Genomic DNA, 19,863 nt, shown 5'->3' on the forward strand with positions numbered 1-19,863 from the left:
AAGGTCCCGACATTTGGTTAACCTTGTTACTGCAGCCAGTGACTGAATAGCGGATCTTTTCAAGGTTTAAGCAGGACATGATGTAACTAATTGTATTTAATGAGTCACGTAATTGGCCAATCTCATATTAACTGCTGGCTCCTTTATTGTAATAAATGGTATTTTGATAGCTGTGTGACATCAACAGTAAGCATATCATTTTCCAGACAACTGATTTAATATGGTATCATGTTGGGACATATAATTTACACCCCCAAATAGGTGAACGAAAACAAACATTCAGTGTGTCTTTCATTAATAACAGGTCTCTGAAGACCTGTGCTCAGGGTCTAAATATGAAATAATCTATACTCTTTTAGTCATTTTAGGACAAATTGTGTCTTTACCGATTACTTACACCCTCACCTTATGCAACATGGAAATAGTATAAATCATAATGAACCAGTGATATTAGAAAATGTTTGCTTTCTTCTTGCAGGTTTGGTCTTTGTGTTTCAAAACTTCAGGCAGATTCCTCTGGATCTTATTCCTGCATGGACATAAAGACAGGTAAGTGCTTCAGTTGTAAAGAAAGCAGTGCAGAGAAAAGTTAATGAGAGATAAAGGGAAGCAGACATTTACAACAGACATGTTGTTACCTGAGAATCTAAAAATGTCTCCCACCACTCATCAAGTCTCTCCTTGGCAGTAAGATATCCACGCATGTCATCAGCCTTCTTGTAGTAGACCCTGACCAGCTCCTCAGAAAAGCGTGTTGTGCCCATCCTGGTTGCCTGACAGGATACATTTGAATTTAAGAGCAATAACATAACACAACATAGACTGACTTACAATTAATCAACCCAAGGAATATTACTGAATGTAAAGAAATAATTAGGTTTTAATTCTACTTTTCATTGAGATTAAGTTCTGACCTGGTCTCCAGTGATGAACTTTGCCACATTAACATTAAACTTGCTGTAGAAAGGAAATTTTTCCACAGGGTCCTCGTCATCCATGCCGTAGTCCATCCTAGCGACCTAAAAAAAACAACAACAATTTGACAACATCTTTACAGATCAAATTTTCCGTTGCTTAGCGCAGCTCGAGTGGCTGCTTGTTGCAGCAGCTCTCTCTTCCATGTTCTTTTTTCAACTTTTTTTTCATATCTGTTTAGTTATCTTTGTATTTGGAGCCTGTAATGACTTTTAATGACTTATTTGTTGGCCATCGACACCAAAACTGGCTACGTTTTCAGTGGTGTTTTTGCTATTTTTGTTCCTGTCTGTGTCCGGAGATCTTGCGTGTGTATCCATGGTAACATTGTTTACATACGAGATCAGCTGTGAGCAGCCTGTAGCATGTTGATGCTAAACGATGCTAGGCCCCATGTTCCCTGCGAGCTGAGGAAAAGGAGGCAAGGACGACATGCTGGTACTGAGGTGCAAGCTAAAAAAAGACGACATCGACCTGTCCTTCCACCCAGCGTTATGGGGAATGTAAGATCTATCTACGATAAGGTGGACGAGCTAACCCAGCACCAGAGGGAATACTGGCAGAGTAGCATCATGCTAACAGAGCTAACACCGGACATGAACGCCACATTGGAAGGATTTCACCTGCTGTGGGTGGACAGGATACAGGAGAGCAATACTGAACTAACTGGTGAAGAAGGCCAGCTCAGTCCTGGACCCTGTAGAGGTGGTGGCTGACAGGATAACTATGGCCAAGCTGTCGTCTTTGATGAAATTTTTTTTTTTATATATATATTCTTGTTGAAATTCTTGTACTGTACACCTTTTTGTTTGCTGCTGTAACTCCATGAATTTCCTCGTTGTGGGACGAATAAATGAGTATCTTATCTTATAAATGAGTATCAAATGCTTTTACTCAAGGTGAGGCCAAAAAACACCTAAACTCACCAAAACTTCAAAGTCCTCTGGTTCCCCTTCAGGGAGGTGTCCAGACAGTTCTGCTTTCCAATCAGTAATGAGTCTCTGGAGAAGGGAGCAGAAAAGATGAAAACAGTTGGAAGAAAAGGCTAAAGATTACTTTCATCTTGACTAAGGATATGTTGTTATTCCTTTGTTTGTATTGGTTTGTTCTATGTCTGCTCATGCTACTATAAATCCAAATTCCATTTCAAAGAACTGAGACTGTTAAGAGAGTGTTTGTCCATGTTGTATCCCAGAACAATGCTGGCAAGAGAAAATGCAAACATTTGTGTATTTATCTTATTGACTGCAAGATGAGCACAGTATTGAGCTTTGCTGTGGCAGTGAATTGGGTAATGTGTCACATAGAAGCGTACAGGAAAACAAAGTTATACCTCCCTATCCTCGATGGGTGCCCTTGGCCTAGTCTCACCCACAAACTTGGGTATTTTTCGAGAGACGATGTCTTCCAGAATCTTCCTTGCCTCTGCCAGTTCCTCATTGTAAGAGTTGAGTATTTGTTCGAACACACTGTCTAAAAGACAAACAGAGCAAGAGAGATGAGTTGGAATAAACCGTTGTTTTACAAATAATGACACAAAAACCTTGGTAAATCTAATTTGTTTTCTAAAATGTTTGTTCAATTTGGCATGATTATTTAAAAGTCAGTACAGCTTCACGTTATATGCAGGATCTGGTGTCAGTGATTTGAGTTGCATAACAATAACTTGAGTACTACTAGGTAGCCATGCTGTAGTAATATCTGCATTGTCTTCCTGAAATATGCAAGGTCTCCCCTTGTAATGCATTGTCTGGATGGCTGAATGAGTTACTCCAACATTGTATATATTGTTCAGCATTAATGGTCACTTCCCAAATATGTAAGCTGCCCATGCGATGGACACTCATGCATCCCCATACTATTCTGGATGCTGGCATTTGAAAAGGTGCTGATAACAAGCTAGGTGGTCCCTCTCCTCTTTAGAGCAGAATCCATGATTTCCAAAAAGAATGTCACATTTTCATTTATCTGACGAAAGGACTGTTTCCGCTTCCTTTCACCCCATCTTAAATCCCAGAAGTTTCTATATCATAATTATATAAATATAATTACTGTCACCCGCTCACTTGTAGCAAATGTTGCTGACTTTTACCTGCTTTGCTCTCACATCAGCTCACCACAACTCGAAAAGGTACAAGTAAAGTCAGGATAAAAAATTAATCTGTTTGTGTTCAGGAAGTTTTAAGGAGTTTTCTGTATGTATGACTAAGGCTTCAGTGACTCTGTCCTCTCTCATTGGCTACATAGACACCTCCAGAAGGTGCTGACACAATCGTTCAGATTTGAAATATCAAACATGTTAGAAATGATCAGAAAGGCCAGTTGGGATGTTGATGTTGCTCTGTGAAATTCACCAAATTGCCAAAGAATTTTGGCTGAACAAAGACCCGAAAGCAAATTCCCCTGGATTGTACTAACACCACACAGAATGTACACACCTGTTAGCTTTGTGTAGGCCACCATGTCATTTATGGCTGTGGAGAGAGTGAAAATTCCCCCATCTGATCCTTTAATGTTGATGTGGTCGTCTGCTTTTAAAAAAGCCTCAGCAATCCTGGATGATCATACCAAACATAATGTTGATTAAAGAAGAAAATGATACAGCAAATCAAATAAGCTACTCTAGAAGAACACCTAATTTAATGTCGTCAGAGCTGTGCTTCTACCTTTCAGTTTTTTTTACACATCTGCGACCCACTTTACGACCTTGACCCACCAGTTGAAAGTCACAGAGTTAAACTCTACTAATAACTGAAGGAAAGCACTTACATATGTTGTATGATTTGGGTGACTTTGTGCTGGTAGGCTCTTCTGTGGAGAGAGTGTCTTGTTTGGAACAGGTCATACATGTTGTTGACTTCCTGTAGAGGTTATTGTCATAGTTTAGTCCCAAGTTAAGATACTTAATGTTTTCTATTTATAATCTGATAAAAAACACGAGTTTCACTGTCAGCACCTTGTCTCTGTTGCAGATGTACTTCCGCGTCATGCCTTCTACCTCAAACACTTTGGCAAACTTCATGAAGCGGTGGTAGTCAAAGTTGGTCTTGATTCCGAGATAGTAGCTGTCTCTGAGGAGAGACAGAAATAGGAAACGTGTCGAGAATATGAGTGTCAACTCAGGCGGAATTTGCTGTAAAATGCTGCTTATTATTGAAATACTCAGGTGAACACCATAACTGTTCAGGAGAAAAACAAATTTGCTTTAGCTGTTGTAATGGTAAAATCCGTTCCTTTGTGGTCAACTGCCCGAGACGCCCCATCTCTTGACCCCTCATCAAGACACTAGGTCCCATTGTGTTTTAAATTGTGACGTCTAGACCCTGAAACCTCCTTGATGAATACACAATCCCATCCTGGTGCAGATACCTACAACAGACAAAGGGTGTGAAAGGGTGTGAAAAACACCTTAGGGACCCCACCCTGATGTAGATACCTGCAACAGACAAAGGGTGTGAAACACACCTTAGGGGGCGGTCCTCAGGTATAAATGTTCGAGCTTTCCCCATGTTCGAGGTCTTTCTCCATTCCAACCGCTCGGGTGTTGACTGACCTTTTCCTTGCAAAGAAAATAAAACCTTGTCGGCCGGCAGAAGTCTCTATTTCATTATTCACCAGCAACGGGAAGTAACGGCGAAAACTTCCACAACAATTTGGTGTCAGAAGTGGGATCCCTCGAGCGATCGTCTGGGACGGAGCGCGGTCAGTGACAGGCCATCCTGGAAGTAAAAAGTTTTCCAGCCTCTTACCTCAAATCTCTTTCTGAGAAGGGAGGACTGACCGCAGACGCCCCAGATCTTTGCCGCAGGGATTCCACGAACGCAATTTAGCGAAATTCATCTGGTGAGCACTGAAATATTGATATTCAAAAGATTGTCCTTGATTGAAAAACGGTTTAATTTGGCAGAATATTTCCTTTTCTTGTATTATCCACAGTTGGCAAGCTTTTATCATTTGTAGCTTAACGAAATGAGCTTTTATCATTTGTAGCCTAAAAAACGAAATGAGCTTTTATCATTTGTAGCTTAACGAAATGAGCTTTTATCATTTGTAGCCTAAAAAACGAAATGAGCTTTTATCATTTGTAGCTTAACGAAATGAGCTTTTATCATTTGTAGACTAAACGAAATGAGCTTTTATCATTTGTAGCTTAACGAAATGAGCTTTTATCATTTGTAGCCTAAAAAAAACGAAATGAGCTTTTATCATTTGTAGCCTAAACAAAATGAGCTTTTATCATTTGTAAACGAAATGAGCTTTTATCATTTGTAGCCTAAACGAAATGAGCTTTTATCATTTGTAGCTTAACGAAATGAGCTTTTATCATTTGTAGCCTAAAAAAACGAAATGAGCTTTTATCATTTGTAGCCTAAACAAAATGAGCTTTTATCATTTGTAAACGAAATGAGCTTTTATCATTTGTAGCCTAAACGAAATGAGCTTTTATCATTTGTAGCTTAACGAAATGAGCTTTTATCATTTGTAGCCTAAAAAACGAAATGAGCTTTTATCATTTGTAGCCTAAACAAAATGAGCTTTTATCATTTGTAAACGAAATGAGCTTTTATCATTTGTAGCCTAAAAAACGAAATGAGCTTTTATCATTTGTAGCCTAAACAAAATGAGCTTTATCATTTGTAAACGAAATGAGCTTTTATCATTTGTAGCCTAAACGAAATGAGCTTTTATCATTTGTAGCTTAACGAAATGAGCTTTTATCATTTGTAGCCTAAAAAACGAAATGAGCTTTTATCATTTGTAGCCTAAAAAACGAAATGAGCTTTTATCATTTGTAGCCTAAACAAAATGAGCTTTTATCATTTGTAAACGAAATGAGCTTTTATCATTTGTAGCCTAAACGAAATGAGCTTTTATCATTTGTAGCTTAACGAAATGAGCTTTTATCATTTGTAGCCTAAAAAACGAAATGAGCTTTTATCATTTGTAGCCTAAACGAAATGAGCATTTATCATTTATAGCCTAAACGGAATGTGCTTTTGATTGCTTATAGCATATACGGGATAATACAGAGACGTCTGTATTGTAATCTGTTGTGCACGAGCATCACATTTGGAATGGGCAGTAAAAAGTCTGTAGAGGTGAAACCTCCAGAGGGACCTATTGTGGATGTCATGAGAAGGAAATATGGGGATAAAAGTCTAAAATATTTAAATGCCTGGACAGCTGAGTTTGGATTCCCAATAGGGGGATCCCTCAGTTTAAGAAACATATCAATTTTAGAAGAAAAAAACTGAAGGGAAAGGAACTAGAAATGAGAAGGAAAAAGAAGGTTTATTTTTTTTTTGTTTGTTTGTTTGTTTTTTGTTTTGTTTTTTTTCCCAGACACTGCAGTGCTGTTCCAAAAGTTTAACATCTGTTGTGAACACTCCTAGAAAAATCCAGCTGGTACCTAAAAGCACTTCTAAATCTTTTTCTTTTTTGTTGAAACACAGACAATTCTTAAAATCTGAAATCTTCTTCTCCATCAGGACAGGGTCACAGCTCTTCTAGATGCCATTTTGCTCCCAAACTCAATTGCTGTTTGTAAATGCTTTGCTAATACTAACAACTCAGATTCTGTCTCTCTAGGAAACGCAAAAGCTGATACCGCTGCAAAAGACCTACTCTCCAACCCATTATCCTTGATTCTTTGTTCAACTCCAATCTCTATTCCCAGTTTCCTTACAGCACTACAGTCCTTAGCAACATCATAAGAAAAGACGTTGTGGAGACGCTGCGGTGCCACACAGAAAGAAGCAGTGTGGCTCTGACCTGCCTTTGCAAATTGACACATGGGTTGTAACATGTGTCAAAAGGGGGAATGTCGGACGCCATAACTCAACACTGGTTCACCTAAGGTTTTCAGTTCATGCACAAAAATTTTGTCAATCATGTATGGTTCGTGCAACACATAACGCAGGTGAAGTCAGCCCTTCCACAACCAGTTTCCACATCACTCCATGATTTCCATCCTGATGACTGAGTGGTGATAAAGAACCTAAGAAGGAAACACTGGCACTCCAAACGCCGGCGATGTCCATTCCAGGTGCTCCTAACAACGCATACTGCTGTGAAGATCGTTGAGAGAGTTACGTAGATTCACGCCAGCCACTGCAGGAAGGTCCCTGAGTCAACGGAGGAACTCAGTTGTCAACGCGAGGACGAACAAGGCCGAGAACTACACCATGCACCACCTGATCCTGACCATATCATGTTCGGAGATGCTGATAGAAGCCTACAGTACACCTACAAACCTGCCAAGACTGTCACTCTGACAGAAGGACAAAGAACAACATTCATCTGTACTGTTTATCCTGAAATTTGGCGATCAGGCCAAATTCATGCATATTATATCATATGACAAGTACCTATGCAGAAACCCCTGAAGCCCACACGATTGGCACTCAATCGTGACCGCTACTGACAAAACCCTTGCTCCAAACAGAGATCCCCACCATTACCCCAGCTCAGACTCTGACTCTGATGAAGACATTGTGTAAATAATGTTGTTTTGTTTTGTTTTGTTTTGTTTTGTTTTGTTTTGTTTTGTTTTGTTTTGTTTTGTCTTGTTTTGTTTTGTTTAATTCTTCTCTTGTAAACAACTGCCATGATGATACATCTACAAATCCATGGAATTAATGTGTCGGATAATTAAGTTGTGACAATTGTTTTGTTTTGTTTTTCTCTTAAATGATCAATGAATGATCAAAAGGGAGAATTGTAATGGTAAAATCCGTTCCTTTGTGGTCAACTGCCCGAGACGCCCCATCTCTTGACCCCTCATCAAGACACTAGGTCCCATTGTGTTTTAAATTGTGACGTCTAGACCCTGAAACCTCCTTGATGAATACACAATCCCATCCTGGTGCAGATACCTACAACAGACAAAGGGTGTGAAAGGGTGTGAAAAACACCTTAGGGACCCCACCCTGATGTAGATACCTGCAACAGACAAAGGGTGTGAAACACACCTTAGGGGGCGGTCCTCAGGTATAAATGTTCGAGCTTTCCCCATGTTCGAGGTCTTTCTCCATTCCAACCGCTCGGGTGTTGACTGACCTTTTCCTTGCAAAGAAAATAAAACCTTGTCGGCCGGCAGAAGTCTCTATTTCATTATTCACCAGCAACGGGAAGTAACGGCGAAAACTTCCACAACACTGTCTGAAAAATAAAGTTTATCTACAGCAAGTTCACTAAAAATCACCTGAGTAGGTAGTCAAACTTGTCCACGTCCACGCCACTCCTTTTGTTGGACACAATGTCATAGAGGAAGGCCTTTTTCTCCTCCCTGCCATTATATGGCCACTGTGAAGATGATAGACAATATTGGCATTAGTGGCAATGTCACGATAAGAACACAGGCTGATTTCACACAACTCCCATGAGCTGAACTGACCTTCTGGTCTGTATTTCTTTTAGTGTCCAAAGGTCCAAAAAACATCTCCTTGATGAAAGTCATGTCCTTTTCTTTCAGTCCATATTCCTTCATCACCGGCTCAAGTTTATTACTTCTCACCAGGTGGTCAAACATGTCACAAGAGCCTTGTTCATGCTAGGAGACATAGAGACTCATTAAAATGTTATAAATACAAAATGAAAGTAAAAAAACAAACAATGACTCAATGCCTAAACAGGAATGGTTTGTATTTATCATGGAATTGATTTATTTTTTAAATATGCTTCATTTTTTGGGGGGTTGGTTGCACCATGCACATATGACGTGATCATTTCTTACCTTCCAGTTTTTCTTTTCTTCTGATTTCTTTGTTTTGGGTAGGAAGCAACCATCAAACAGGTGGGAAAATGGCCCATGACCTTGATATAGAGAAATAAATGTGTGTAAAAACTACCTTTTTTCTGGGGTTGAATTAAATTAATTTTATTACAGGCTCAGTGATTAATAACTTGTGATTAAAGCTGCTATTGGTAAGAATGGTGTAAAAAATAAGTACTTTTTTCTGTTGGGTTTGGAGAAAAGGTCAGAACACCGATCGGTACTTATCTGTAAGTGAAGTAATTTGACATTGTGGCGAAATCTCTGCGTTTTCCAATGTCTTTGTATCAAGCAATTTTATTATTCCCCTCTTTCCCGTTATCACAGACCAATCAGAGCTACTCCCCCGTACTACCTCACCCTGATTGGCTGGGAAGCCACTATTTCCTCATATACCCCTTTTCCACCAAGGCAGTTTCAGGGCCAGTTCGGAGTTCGGAGAACTGGCTTTTCGTGTTTCGACTGCGAGTGAACCAGCTTCCAGCCTGGAAAACTGGTTCATTCCATAGACACCAGTTTAGTCTATGCTAAACAACAAGCTAAATTGGGCTAGCGGGCTAGCAGAGAGGCTAACAACTGTTTACGTTCAGACTTATAGAGAATAAAAACCTTTCTTCTCGTATGAAGTCGCCGTCCACGCAGAGAATGCTGAGTAGCACAAAACTGTTGATACAGTTGGGCCCTCTCCAGGCCCTCATCTGATTTTGAAAAGCCAGGAGCAACACCAGCAAGCATGCTAAGTTGTCTGCCTTTGTTGTTGTTGTGGGGGTTTCGGTTTTTGGTTTTCTGCCTTGGTTTCCTTGCTTTTGGTTTTCGGTTTCGGACAAGACTTTTCATTTCGGTGCATCCCTACTTCACAGGCTTACGTCCAAACTAAACAGTGCCCCACCTCTTTCTCCTAAAATGATGCTCATTGGTCCAATCATTCTCTGACCAGGAACAAGCGTATCAGCTTGAAGCTTTCACAAAATGGAGCAGCCTGATGAGAGACATGGAATCTGACCATCCATCTGCTTAGTAAGGTTATCTTACTGTTTTATCACATTACTTTTATTAAAAAGTAACATGACAAAGTACTTTCATTATGGATGAGCCTTAAATTGTTAATGGGGGAAGCCCTTATTTTTATTTTACTTTAAAGGGAAGGGATATGTCAATATTTTAACTTTCGATCTAATATCGATGAGAGGTGCATTACTCACCGAGATCGTGACAGAGACCAGCGATCTTCACACAAAGGATGTCCTCATCAGTGATTTCAAGCTTTGGCTGACTTGATCTTAGATTCTCTGCAAGCTTCCCTGCTAAGTATCCCGTCCTTTAAACAAAACATACAACAATGAACAAGAAAAGGAAGAAACGAACATGGAATTCAACTTTCCCTTTAGGATGCTGTTGCACAACTATTCAAAAGGATAAACATTCATGATAAGATATGTACTTTTTATGTTGATTTCATTGTTTCGATAAGGTGCTTTACTGCAAACCAGTCTTCATCTGATATTGACTTAGGTTACTTGAAAGAAATATGTTGACATACCCGATAGAGTGTTCAAAGCGGCTGTGAGTCGCTCCAGGGTAAACAAAGCAGACACCTCCAAGCTGCTTAATGTGTCGTAGCCTCTGGAACTGAGGTGTGTCAATGATTTTAATGAGAAGTGGATGCAACTTAATGAGCCCATGGATGGGATCATTAATCACCTGTCAGAAAACAATTAACAAAAAACACAAAACTTAAATACCTTAAAGAATACCAGAAAAAAAAAAGCTCCAGTTGTCCTGAGGACTCTGTGAAGTAGCTTTAAGATAGGAATACTGACAATGGACTCAGTGGTTTGCGTGCAGTTATTGTGCCAGCCATCATCATTTCTGTTTATTTAGCTCTTTTCTCTTTTATCTCAACAGACACAAAAACATGGTGTGATGTGTTGTAAGGCATGTGGTGTATATTACCTTGTATTTCCTGGAGATAAAAAAAAGACATAAATAGGAGAGTTGATAAGAGACAAAGTATGAAGTACTAAACTGTAGAGACATTTAATTAATACATTTTCTTTTCAGGATTTTGTTACTTTTAGACATTCCAGTCTGCTTTCAACAAGGAAAATGACACTTACTCTTCTGGTTCTGGATCTGGTGTTGCCATCCTTTTTGAAAGAGGAGGTGGAAGATAAAAGTCACTGTATTATGACAATGACAATCAATACAATGAAAGCTACATATATGAGCAAGACTCAACAGGCAAACTTATTTTGGAAAGACATCCAACGATGTAACCTACCAAACCAAAAAACAACCATTAATTTAAAAAACAAATCAGAAAAACCAACCTCTGAACTTTTCTTCCAGTTGTCCAAGTTTGTCTATTTACAGTAACAAACACGCTTCCTTTACTCCCTGTTACTGTTTAAATCAATTGATTTTACTTTAGTGCTTTGAAGCTGCTAGCTGTTTTATCTGTATTAAGCTAACATCTCTGGTGCTGATCTGACAGCTGGTGGAAGTTATTTAAACCTTTGTGACGCCCAGGGTTGGAACATTCCTGGCATTTATTTCTTTACCACATCACATGATACCACCTGATCCAGACTGGGCACTGATGATTGACTTCTGTCATTAATCAATACATATATTTCACAAAGAACAACACAAAGTACAGAAGACCTTCACAAGACGATTTAATAGACAAAAACATAGAAAGACACATATGTAGGTACACATTTTGATTGTTCCATTTTTTAAGAAGAAATGTCTCAATTGACATAATTGACTGATATGCACTATTTCCATACAGAAGGTGTGATGTTTTTACCTTTTTATGTCATTATGTTTTCATGCTGACCATGTGATAGTATTTCTGTTTTCTTTATCATATCATTGTCTCTCCTTTGCAATATTTGACCGGCAAGTCAACTGCAATAATTGAACTACATACTGGACAAGAGAGAGGGGATGTAAAAACAAAACAGAGGCTACAAACATAATTCTATTTGTCCTTTTATTTAACTATGGATGTTTTCATTAAAAATATATATCAAACGAGTTGTTAAACAGTCTTAACTGCAATCAGCCAAATGTCAGTAAACAAGAGTCCAAAAAAGCTGTACATCATTTAAAGAGCTCCATACAAATATGCATCCACACCTAGACGTTGTTGTTCTCCTGGCATTTCTCTATTGTAAAACAACAAAACGTTACATAAAGCAACACAGAAAAAACATCATAATTTCTGTGGGCAATTGAACAAATAAAATGATTAATTTCACAGTTAAGGCACAACAAGATTTTAAGCAAGAAAACTGTGTTAAAAGGGACTTCAGTAAAAAGCATTTCATAACCCTGATTAAAGTTAAACACCACACATCCTTTGTCTCTCTAACTATTATGAACTACGCTGTTTCCCAGAAACTATGCTTACTTACTTATGTACAACAGAATGCATTGTCACATTTTGTTAAGAAGAAATGCCATTTTTAACACAGAAAGAGTGAGGTTTCTATACCTTTTGATGAAAAGTATGAAGAAGTGGAGACTGGTTTTAATGTTTGGTTTTGATCCAGGACCACACAGTTAGAGACCCCATAACATTTTCCTGAAAATGTGGAAAGCACTTGCTGTTGCAGTTTCAGAATGGCACTTCTGAAAGCACTACAAATAATATGATCCAGAAAATAAATAGCCTTTATGGTGATGATGTGATAGTTTTTCTGTTCAACCCTGTTAAAACCCTTCATCAAATCAATGTCTCTCCTTTGTAATATGTGACTGACAAGTCAAGTGGAATATTTGAACTCATGTAATAAATGTCTTCATGCTGCACAAGAGAGAGGGAATGTTGACAAGTCAACTGCAATAATTGAACTACATCCTGACAAGAGAGAGGGGATGTAAAAACAAAACAACAAAGACTAAAACATAATTCTATTTGTCCTTTTATTTTACTGTGGATGTTTTCATTAAAAACATATATCAAACTAGTTGTTAAACAGTCTTAACTGTAATCAGTCAAATGTCAGCTAATGACGTTGGACAAAACCTGTCAAACAAGAGTCGAAAAATCTGTACCACATTTAAATAGCTTCATACAAATATGCAACCCTACCCTTAAAGAGGAGGAGAAGTAAAACTATAAATAAACTCTGTTGTTCTTGTGCAGAGTAACTTAGAATCATTAAGTATCATTATTTTTTACTTTCAAGTTTAAGTTATGTTGTGTTCCAACCAAGGGTTGGAAAATACCTGGCAATTAAATCTCCACCCCACCTATGAGATGTGTCACTGCCCTGATATTCTTTTGTTATTGAACAATAAAACATAACATCAAATGTCAGTAAACAAGAGTCCCAAAAAGCTGCACCTCATTTCAAGAGCTGCATACAAATATGCAACCCCACCCAAACTTTGTTGTTCTCCCTATGGTCCTCTGTTATTGAACAATGAAACAGGAAAAGCAACACAGTAAAACATCATAATTTCTGAGGGCAATTGAACAAATAAAATAATTAATTTCACAGTTAAGGCACAACAAGATTTTAAGTAAGAAAACTGTGTTAAAAGTGACTTCAGTAAAAATCATATCATAACCCTGATTAAAGTTAAACACCACACGTTCTTTGTCTATCTTATCATGATGAGCTACACTGTTTACCACAAGTTTTCCATGCAATAAAATGCATTGTCCAATTTTATACAAGAAGAAATGTGATTTATCCTAAACTGACTTCATTGGACATGCCATTCTATAATACAGAAAGTCCGAGGTTTCTATATCCCCGTTTATAAAAAGTAATGAAGAGGAGTAAACTGGTTTGGAAGTTTGGTTTGGATATTTGAATGGACCCCACAACATTTTCCTGAATTTGTAGATTGCACTTGCTGTTGCAGTTTTCAAAAAGACACTTTTGAAAGAACAACAAATAAAATGATCCATAAATAAAATAGTCTTTATGGTGATGTGATAGTATTTCTGTGCAACCTTTTTAAGTCCCTTTATCAAATCATTGTCTCTTATGTAACTGCTGTTACAACCTGGCTCAGACGATGTTACAAAACGGGAGAGGAGACATGGAGTGTGCAAATTTATTAGAAGAATAAGGAAATAATAGAACAGAAGATGGGTGCATAAAATAAAGAAAACACTAGCAGCACGCCGTGATGCCAACACGTGAAGTGTGAGGGCCAATGAGAAATACCAAATGGGAGAAGGCTTTAAGTTGAAAGCTCCATCTGGCACAGGTGCAGCTCATCACCCTGATGATGACTCCGGATCTGAAAGACAAAAAAACAGTTACACAGGAACCCCTAGTGGTCTGGAGGGGTTGTCACACTGCTAAGTCAACTGGAATAATTGAACTTGTGTAATAAATACATGCTGCACAAGAGAGAAGGTGTAAAAACAAAACAACGTAGCATGGTTACACCCAAGCAAGGCATTAGCAAATCAAACTGTTTCACACGTTGGACGTCGGTTAAAACCTGTCAAACAAGAGTCATCAAATGCTGTACCACTCATCAGTCAAGTCAGCCATGCCCATAGACTGTATGCATGTGCCTAATTATGCAAAACGCTAACCATATGATGTTCAGAACTATTGAGTTATAGAAAAGTTTAACCCCCCTGTATTCTTTGTGTGGATAGACAAATGAGCTAACCAGACCAAACTAGTTTTTGCATCAGGATGTAATCATGATTTTTTTTACTGTTAGGGACGCTCAAAGGACTGCAGTTTTTGGCAATTGTGCATCAGCTTCATTTCCAAAGACTGAGATTGCGGCTTGGTTGTTACATATTGAAGGAGGCGCATGTCAGGCTATGTAGGTCGACTTCTGCGTAGGTACAGGGCTATGCAAACCTATGGCACTTGCTACAGTTTTGATTCGACGCAAAAGTACTAACCCGCTTTAGACTGGCAGGGACATGACACATCAAGCACCACAAAACCTCAAAAGATACCTTATTTAGCTTTTTTTTAACAGCAGGAATCAACAAGTTTAGAGCTTGGTGGAAACAACAGCTTGATCCTAAGTTTTGTTTTTCTATTCACTAATAGGGTGGGAGATGATGGCATGCTGTTAAAATAATATGAAGCCTAAATGTTAGTACGAGTCAGGGCATGGTTAGTCTGATGAACAGATGGTATTCATCTTCATTTGAAGTCATTAGGAATTGAAGCTAAGAAGACTTAAATGTTGCCACCCTGTTGTGTTCCTTTTTAAAGTAAAAATAAAAAAATCTTTATAAATATAGAATATTATCTATACTTTAATGTTAGCAAAGAAGATATGATTATTGAAAATGGACAGGGTAAGTAAATGGTTTTCATTCATGTGGGTGCACAGCACATATAATTCATATCACCCATGCAAAAGTCGGAGCACCACTTTTGCCTGACACCATCATGTACCATAAACTCCAAGCTGTCTACTAAGTTTATTGCACACAGTTTTCTAAGCACTTCTAAACTTGTAATACATGATTTTAAACACACAGTATATGAATAACTTTTTAAAATCTTCTTATTCCAAATTGTTAGATGTAAATGCAAAGTGCTTCAAGAGAGCCTATTTCAAAAGATAGAATTGGTTACACCTAAATAAAAGAGCCAAAAAAAATGCTGTAGATGAGAAAAGATACATCAACATAGCCAAATCCAAACAACAACAATCACCAAATAAACCCAATTCAAACATTACCCAGGTCAAGATCAGATTTCAACATTAATATAACCATGAAAAACAAAACCAGACCAAATCACAAAGTATTTTAAAACTCTAAATAGTCGCACAAGTTATCTCTAAACATACATATTTCTAAGCTTTCCCAACACCAAGGAATACATAGAACATCTCAACAAGCATTGATACGACCAAAAACTACATCAATTCATAAACATGCTGTAGACATTGGTTTCAGACAATGACTCTTGAATTATTTTGGATATATCACATTGGATTCAGATGGTTAAATAATTCAGATCAATTAACCGTCCAGTGTTTGATCTTTAAGATGTACTGTATCGCTGATATTGTATATTTTATTTACATTTTTTCAAAAACACTTTTTTATTATTTAAGCATATGGACGATTTTTTACCTATTGAATCAAAATTGTAAATGTTTTTTTCTGTGTTGATAGAAGTGTAACTAATTGTATTTTTTTTACTTCAATAATTTGTATTGATTTTCACACAAAAACAAATAGACAAATGTACACAGAAAACTGCACGATGAGATCAGCTGGTTCTAAAACAAAACCCATCCCTCATAACCCAACAGTCCCAATGTCCGTATAGGGGCTCAATAGTGCGAACATTTAGTAAAAAACAGTCCTGGAGTAAACCGTGTTCAAGTGCTGGAAGTCAGGTCATCAGTTATTTTCGAGGATTACAAAGGTACTAGACATAACAATAATCTGGTGGGAATACATAGAATAAAGAGTGTAAACAAATAAAAATAAGAAAAATAAAAATACTACAGAGAGGAAAATTGTAAGGTCAAAGACAGAGACAGAGACGAAGACAAAGAAGGAGGGTGCTTCTTAAATTGACTGAAGTTGCTGAAAGTGCTCCATGAAAGGTCCCGACATTTGGTTAACCTTGTTACTGCAGCCAGTGACTGAATAGCGGATCTTTTCAAGGTTTAAGCAGGACATGATGTAACTAATTGTATTTAATGAGTCACGTAATTGGCCAATCTCATATTAACTGCTGGCTCCTTTATTGTAATAAATGGTATTTTGATAGCTGTGTGACATTAACAGTAAGCATATCATTTTCCAGACAACTGATTTAATATGGTATCATGTTGGGACATATAATTTACACCCCCAAATAGGTGAACGAAAACAAACATTCAGTGTGTCTTTCATTAATAACAGGTCTCTGAAGACCTGTGCTCAGGGTCTAAATATTAAATAATCTATACTCTTTTAGTCATTTTAGGACAAATTGTGTCTTTACCGATTACTAACACCCTCACCTTATGCAACATGGAAATAGTATAAATCATAATGAACCAGTGATATTAGAAAATGTTTGCTTTCTTCTTGCAGGTTTGGTCTTTGTGTTTCAAAACTTCAGGCAGATTCCTCTGGATCTTATTCCTGCATGGACATAAAGACAGGTAAGTGCTTCAGTTTTAAAGAAAGCAGTGCAGAGAAAAGTTAATGAGAGATAAAGGGAAGCAGACATTTACAACAGACATGTTGTTACCTGAGAATCTAAAAATTGCTTCCACCACATGGCAAGACTCTCCTTGGCAGTAAGATATCCACGCATGTCATCAGCCTTCTTGTAGTAGACCCTGACCAGCTCCTCAGAAAAGCGTGTTGTGCCCATCCTGGTTGCCTGACAAGATACATTTGAATTTAAGAGCAATAACATAACACAACATAGACTGACTTACAATTAATCAACCCAAGGAATATTACTGAATGTAAAGAAATAATTAGGTTTTAATTCTACTTTTCATTGAGATTAAGTTCTGACCTGGTCTCCAGTGATGAACTTTGCCACATTAAGATTAAACTTGCTGTAGAAAGGAAATTTTTCCACAGGGTCCTCGTCATTCATGCCGTAGTCCATCCTAGCGACCTAAAAAAAAACAACAACAATTTGACAACATCTTTACAGATCAAATTTTCCGTTGCTTAGCGCAGCTCGAGTGGCTGCTTGTTGCAGCAGCTCTCTCTTCCATGTTCTTTTTTCAACTTTTTTTTCATATTTGTTTAGTTATCTTTGTATTTGGAGCCTGTAATGACTTTTAATGACTTATTTGTTGGCCATCGACACCAAAACTGGCTACGTTTTCAGTGGTGTTTTTGCTATTTTTGTTCCTGTCTGTGTCCGGAGATCTTGCGTGTGTATCCATGGTAACATTGTTTACATACGAGATCAGCTGTGAGCAGCCTGTAGCATGTTGATGCTAAACGATGCTAGGCCCCATGTTCCCTGCGAGCTGAGGAGAAGGAGGCAAGGACGACATGCTGGTACTGAGGTGCAAGCTAAAAAAAGACGACATCGACCTGTCCTTCCACCCAGCGTTATGGGGAATGTAAGATCTATCTACGATAAGGTGGACGAGCTAACCCAGCACCAGAGGGAATACTGGCAGAGTAGCATCATGCTAACAGAGCTAACACTGGACATGAACGCCACATTGGAAGGATTTCACCTGCTGTGGGTGGACAGGATACAGGAGAGCAAGACTGAACTAATTGGTGAAGAAGGCCAGCTCAGTCCTGGACCCTGTAGAGGTGGTGGCTGACAGGATAACTATGGCCAAGCTGTCGTCTTTGATGAAATTTTTTTTTTTCTATATATATTCTTGTTGAAATTCTTGTACTGTACACCTTTTTGTTTGCTGCTGTAACTCCATGAATTTCCTCGTTGTGGGACGAATAAATGAGTATCTTATCTTATAAATGAGTATCAAATGCTTTTACTCAAGGTGAGGCCAAAAAACACCTGAACTCACCAAAACTTCAAAGTCCTCTGGTTTCCCTCCAGGGAGGTGTTTAGCCAGTTCTTTTTTCCAATCAGAAATCAGTGCCTTGAGAAGGGAGCAGAAAAGATGAGAACAATTGGAAGAAAAATACTAAAGATTACTTTCATCTTGACTAAGGATATGTTCTTATTCCTTTGTTTTTATTGGTTTGTTCTATGACTGCTCATGCTGCTATACATCCAAATTCCATTTCTAAGAACTTAGACTGTTTAGAGAGTGTTTGTCCATGTTGTATCCCAGAACAATGCAGGCAAGAGAAAATGTAAACATTTGTGTATTTATCTTATTGACTGCAAGATGAGCACAGTATTGAGCTTTGCTGTGGCAGTGAATTGGGTAATGTGTCCAGAGGTGGGTAGAGTAAACCGAAACAGTACTCAAGTAAAACTACTGTTACTTTCTAATGATGTTACTCAAGTAGAAGTAAGAGTACTCATAGAAATAAGTACTTGAGTAAGAGTAAATAAGTAACTAAAAAAAAATCTACTTAAGTAGTGAGTAACTTGTGAGTAGTATCATATATAAAATTGTACTGTATTGGAAATGCTAATACCAATGTGAAGTGCACACTGCCTTTAATAAAGTGACATAAATAGGAAAATGCCAAAATGAATGCTGTTAGGCATGGTTTACTTTCAAACATTAAAGAAAGAGAAGCTGTACTGTGCACAAACTAATGTAACCGCTTTCATTTTTTAAAACAAGCTAGAACTTCAAACTGTCTGAGATGTCATCAGAACTCCAGAACATCAATACTCCAACATTACAAAAAAAATATATCTATGCCTTCCAAACTTTCTTTTTTAACCTTTAACTTATTTTCAGTACATCTTACTTAAAAACATAACTTGAAAATACTAAAACAACTTGGAAGTGTTTAAAAAGGCCATGAACTCAGTCCTGAAGAATCTCTCTGAGGTGACTGTTGGGCTTCAGAAGCAGCTGTTTTTATTAGCATGCTACCTTACTGCTCTTATAAGTTACTTTAGATCACTTTCCAACATTTCTAACATGCTTTTAAGATTTTATGTTAACCAGTATGATCCTAAGCTTACCTAACTGATAACTCACCATGACATGCTTTTAAGATTTAATATTAACTACTATGATCATTAGCTTACCTAACTGATAACTCACCATGACATGCTTTTAAGATTTAATATTAACTAGTACTATCCTTAGCTTACCTAACTGATAACTAACTATAACATGCTTTTAAGATTTAATATTACCCTGTATGATCATTAGCTTACCTAACTGATAACTAACTATAAGATGCTTTTAAGATTTAATATTAACCAGTATGATCCTTAGCTTACCTAACTGATTACTCACCATGACATGTTTTTAAGATTTAATTGTTCTATAAGCTCAAGATTTCAACCGTATAGATAAAGTAAGCAGCGCATAATGTGACTGTTTCTCCTCGTCATTTAGAAGTTATGAGAGAGTCCGGATGTTGGGTACAGGGTAAACATGTTCCTCCAAAGGGGACGCAGGTATTACGCAGCCTCTCTCCCCAGCTGTAGGTGGAGGCGGGGGCGGAGCTACTTCTCCGTTCATTCAGTGTTGAAGCTATTTATAGCTCTGGATCAGAAGGAGCTGCGTGA

At 37.9% G+C, this 19,863-nt stretch overlaps 2 protein-coding genes across 3 annotated transcripts; both read right to left on the reverse strand.

Moving 5' to 3' along the window:
- Window positions 1-122: 122 nt before the first annotated feature.
- Window positions 123-10,955, reverse strand: LOC117820969 (deoxynucleoside triphosphate triphosphohydrolase SAMHD1-like). Its single transcript, XM_034694930.1, has 15 exons — window positions 10,867-10,955; window positions 10,703-10,712; window positions 10,290-10,450; window positions 9,952-10,067; window positions 8,711-8,790; window positions 8,372-8,527; window positions 8,180-8,280; window positions 3,932-4,046; window positions 3,745-3,836; window positions 3,414-3,529; window positions 2,309-2,448; window positions 1,902-1,976; window positions 915-1,019; window positions 639-773; window positions 123-529 (listed from the first exon to the last, which is right to left on the reverse strand). Exons 1-15 carry the CDS (start codon window positions 10,893-10,895, stop codon window positions 524-526), a joined length of 1,437 nt encoding a protein of 478 aa, XP_034550821.1. The 5' UTR covers window positions 10,896-10,955; the 3' UTR covers window positions 123-523.
- A 2,859-nt stretch (window positions 10,956-13,814) lies between these two features.
- On the reverse strand, window positions 13,815-19,757 carry LOC117821764 (deoxynucleoside triphosphate triphosphohydrolase SAMHD1-like). Of its 2 annotated transcripts, XR_004633055.1 has the most exons (6): window positions 19,589-19,757; window positions 18,224-18,298; window positions 17,236-17,340; window positions 16,960-17,094; window positions 16,727-16,850; window positions 13,815-14,017 (listed from the first exon to the last, which is right to left on the reverse strand). XR_004633055.1 is itself a non-coding variant. In XM_034696253.1 (5 exons), exons 1-5 carry the CDS (start codon window positions 19,589-19,591, stop codon window positions 16,845-16,847), a joined length of 324 nt encoding a protein of 107 aa, XP_034552144.1. In that variant the 5' UTR covers window positions 19,592-19,757; the 3' UTR covers window positions 16,517-16,844. The 2 variants fall into 2 exon arrangements, 1 of the variants encoding a protein (XP_034552144.1); XM_034696253.1 differs by lacking the exon at window positions 13,815-14,017 and having other exon boundaries at window positions 16,517-16,850.
- Window positions 19,758-19,863: the final 106 nt, after the last annotated feature.

This window comes from Notolabrus celidotus, chromosome 11, assembly GCF_009762535.1.
Source record: "Notolabrus celidotus isolate fNotCel1 chromosome 11, fNotCel1.pri, whole genome shotgun sequence".
Lineage (NCBI taxonomy): Eukaryota > Metazoa > Chordata > Actinopteri > Labriformes > Labridae > Notolabrus > Notolabrus celidotus.

Excerpts from the sequence above, each read along its gene's own strand:
- LOC117820969 (XM_034694930.1), bottom strand. The coding sequence starts at position 10,895 with ATGGCAACACCAGATCCAGAACCAGAAGA. Across the intron at positions 2,449-3,413 it reads GGCCTACACAAAGCTAACAG|ACAGTGTGTTCGAACAAATA; the intron begins GTGTGTACATTC and ends TTTGTCTTTTAG. Across the intron at positions 1,020-1,901 it reads CAGAGGACTTTGAAGTTTTG|GTCGCTAGGATGGACTACGG; the intron begins GTGAGTTTAGGT and ends TGTTTTTTTTAG.
- LOC117821764 (XM_034696253.1), bottom strand. Across the intron at positions 17,341-18,223 it reads CAGAGGACTTTGAAGTTTTG|GTCGCTAGGATGGACTACGG; the intron begins GTGAGTTCAGGT and ends GTTTTTTTTTAG. Across the intron at positions 17,095-17,235 it reads AGTTCATCACTGGAGACCAG|GCAACCAGGATGGGCACAAC; the intron begins GTCAGAACTTAA and ends GTATCTTGTCAG.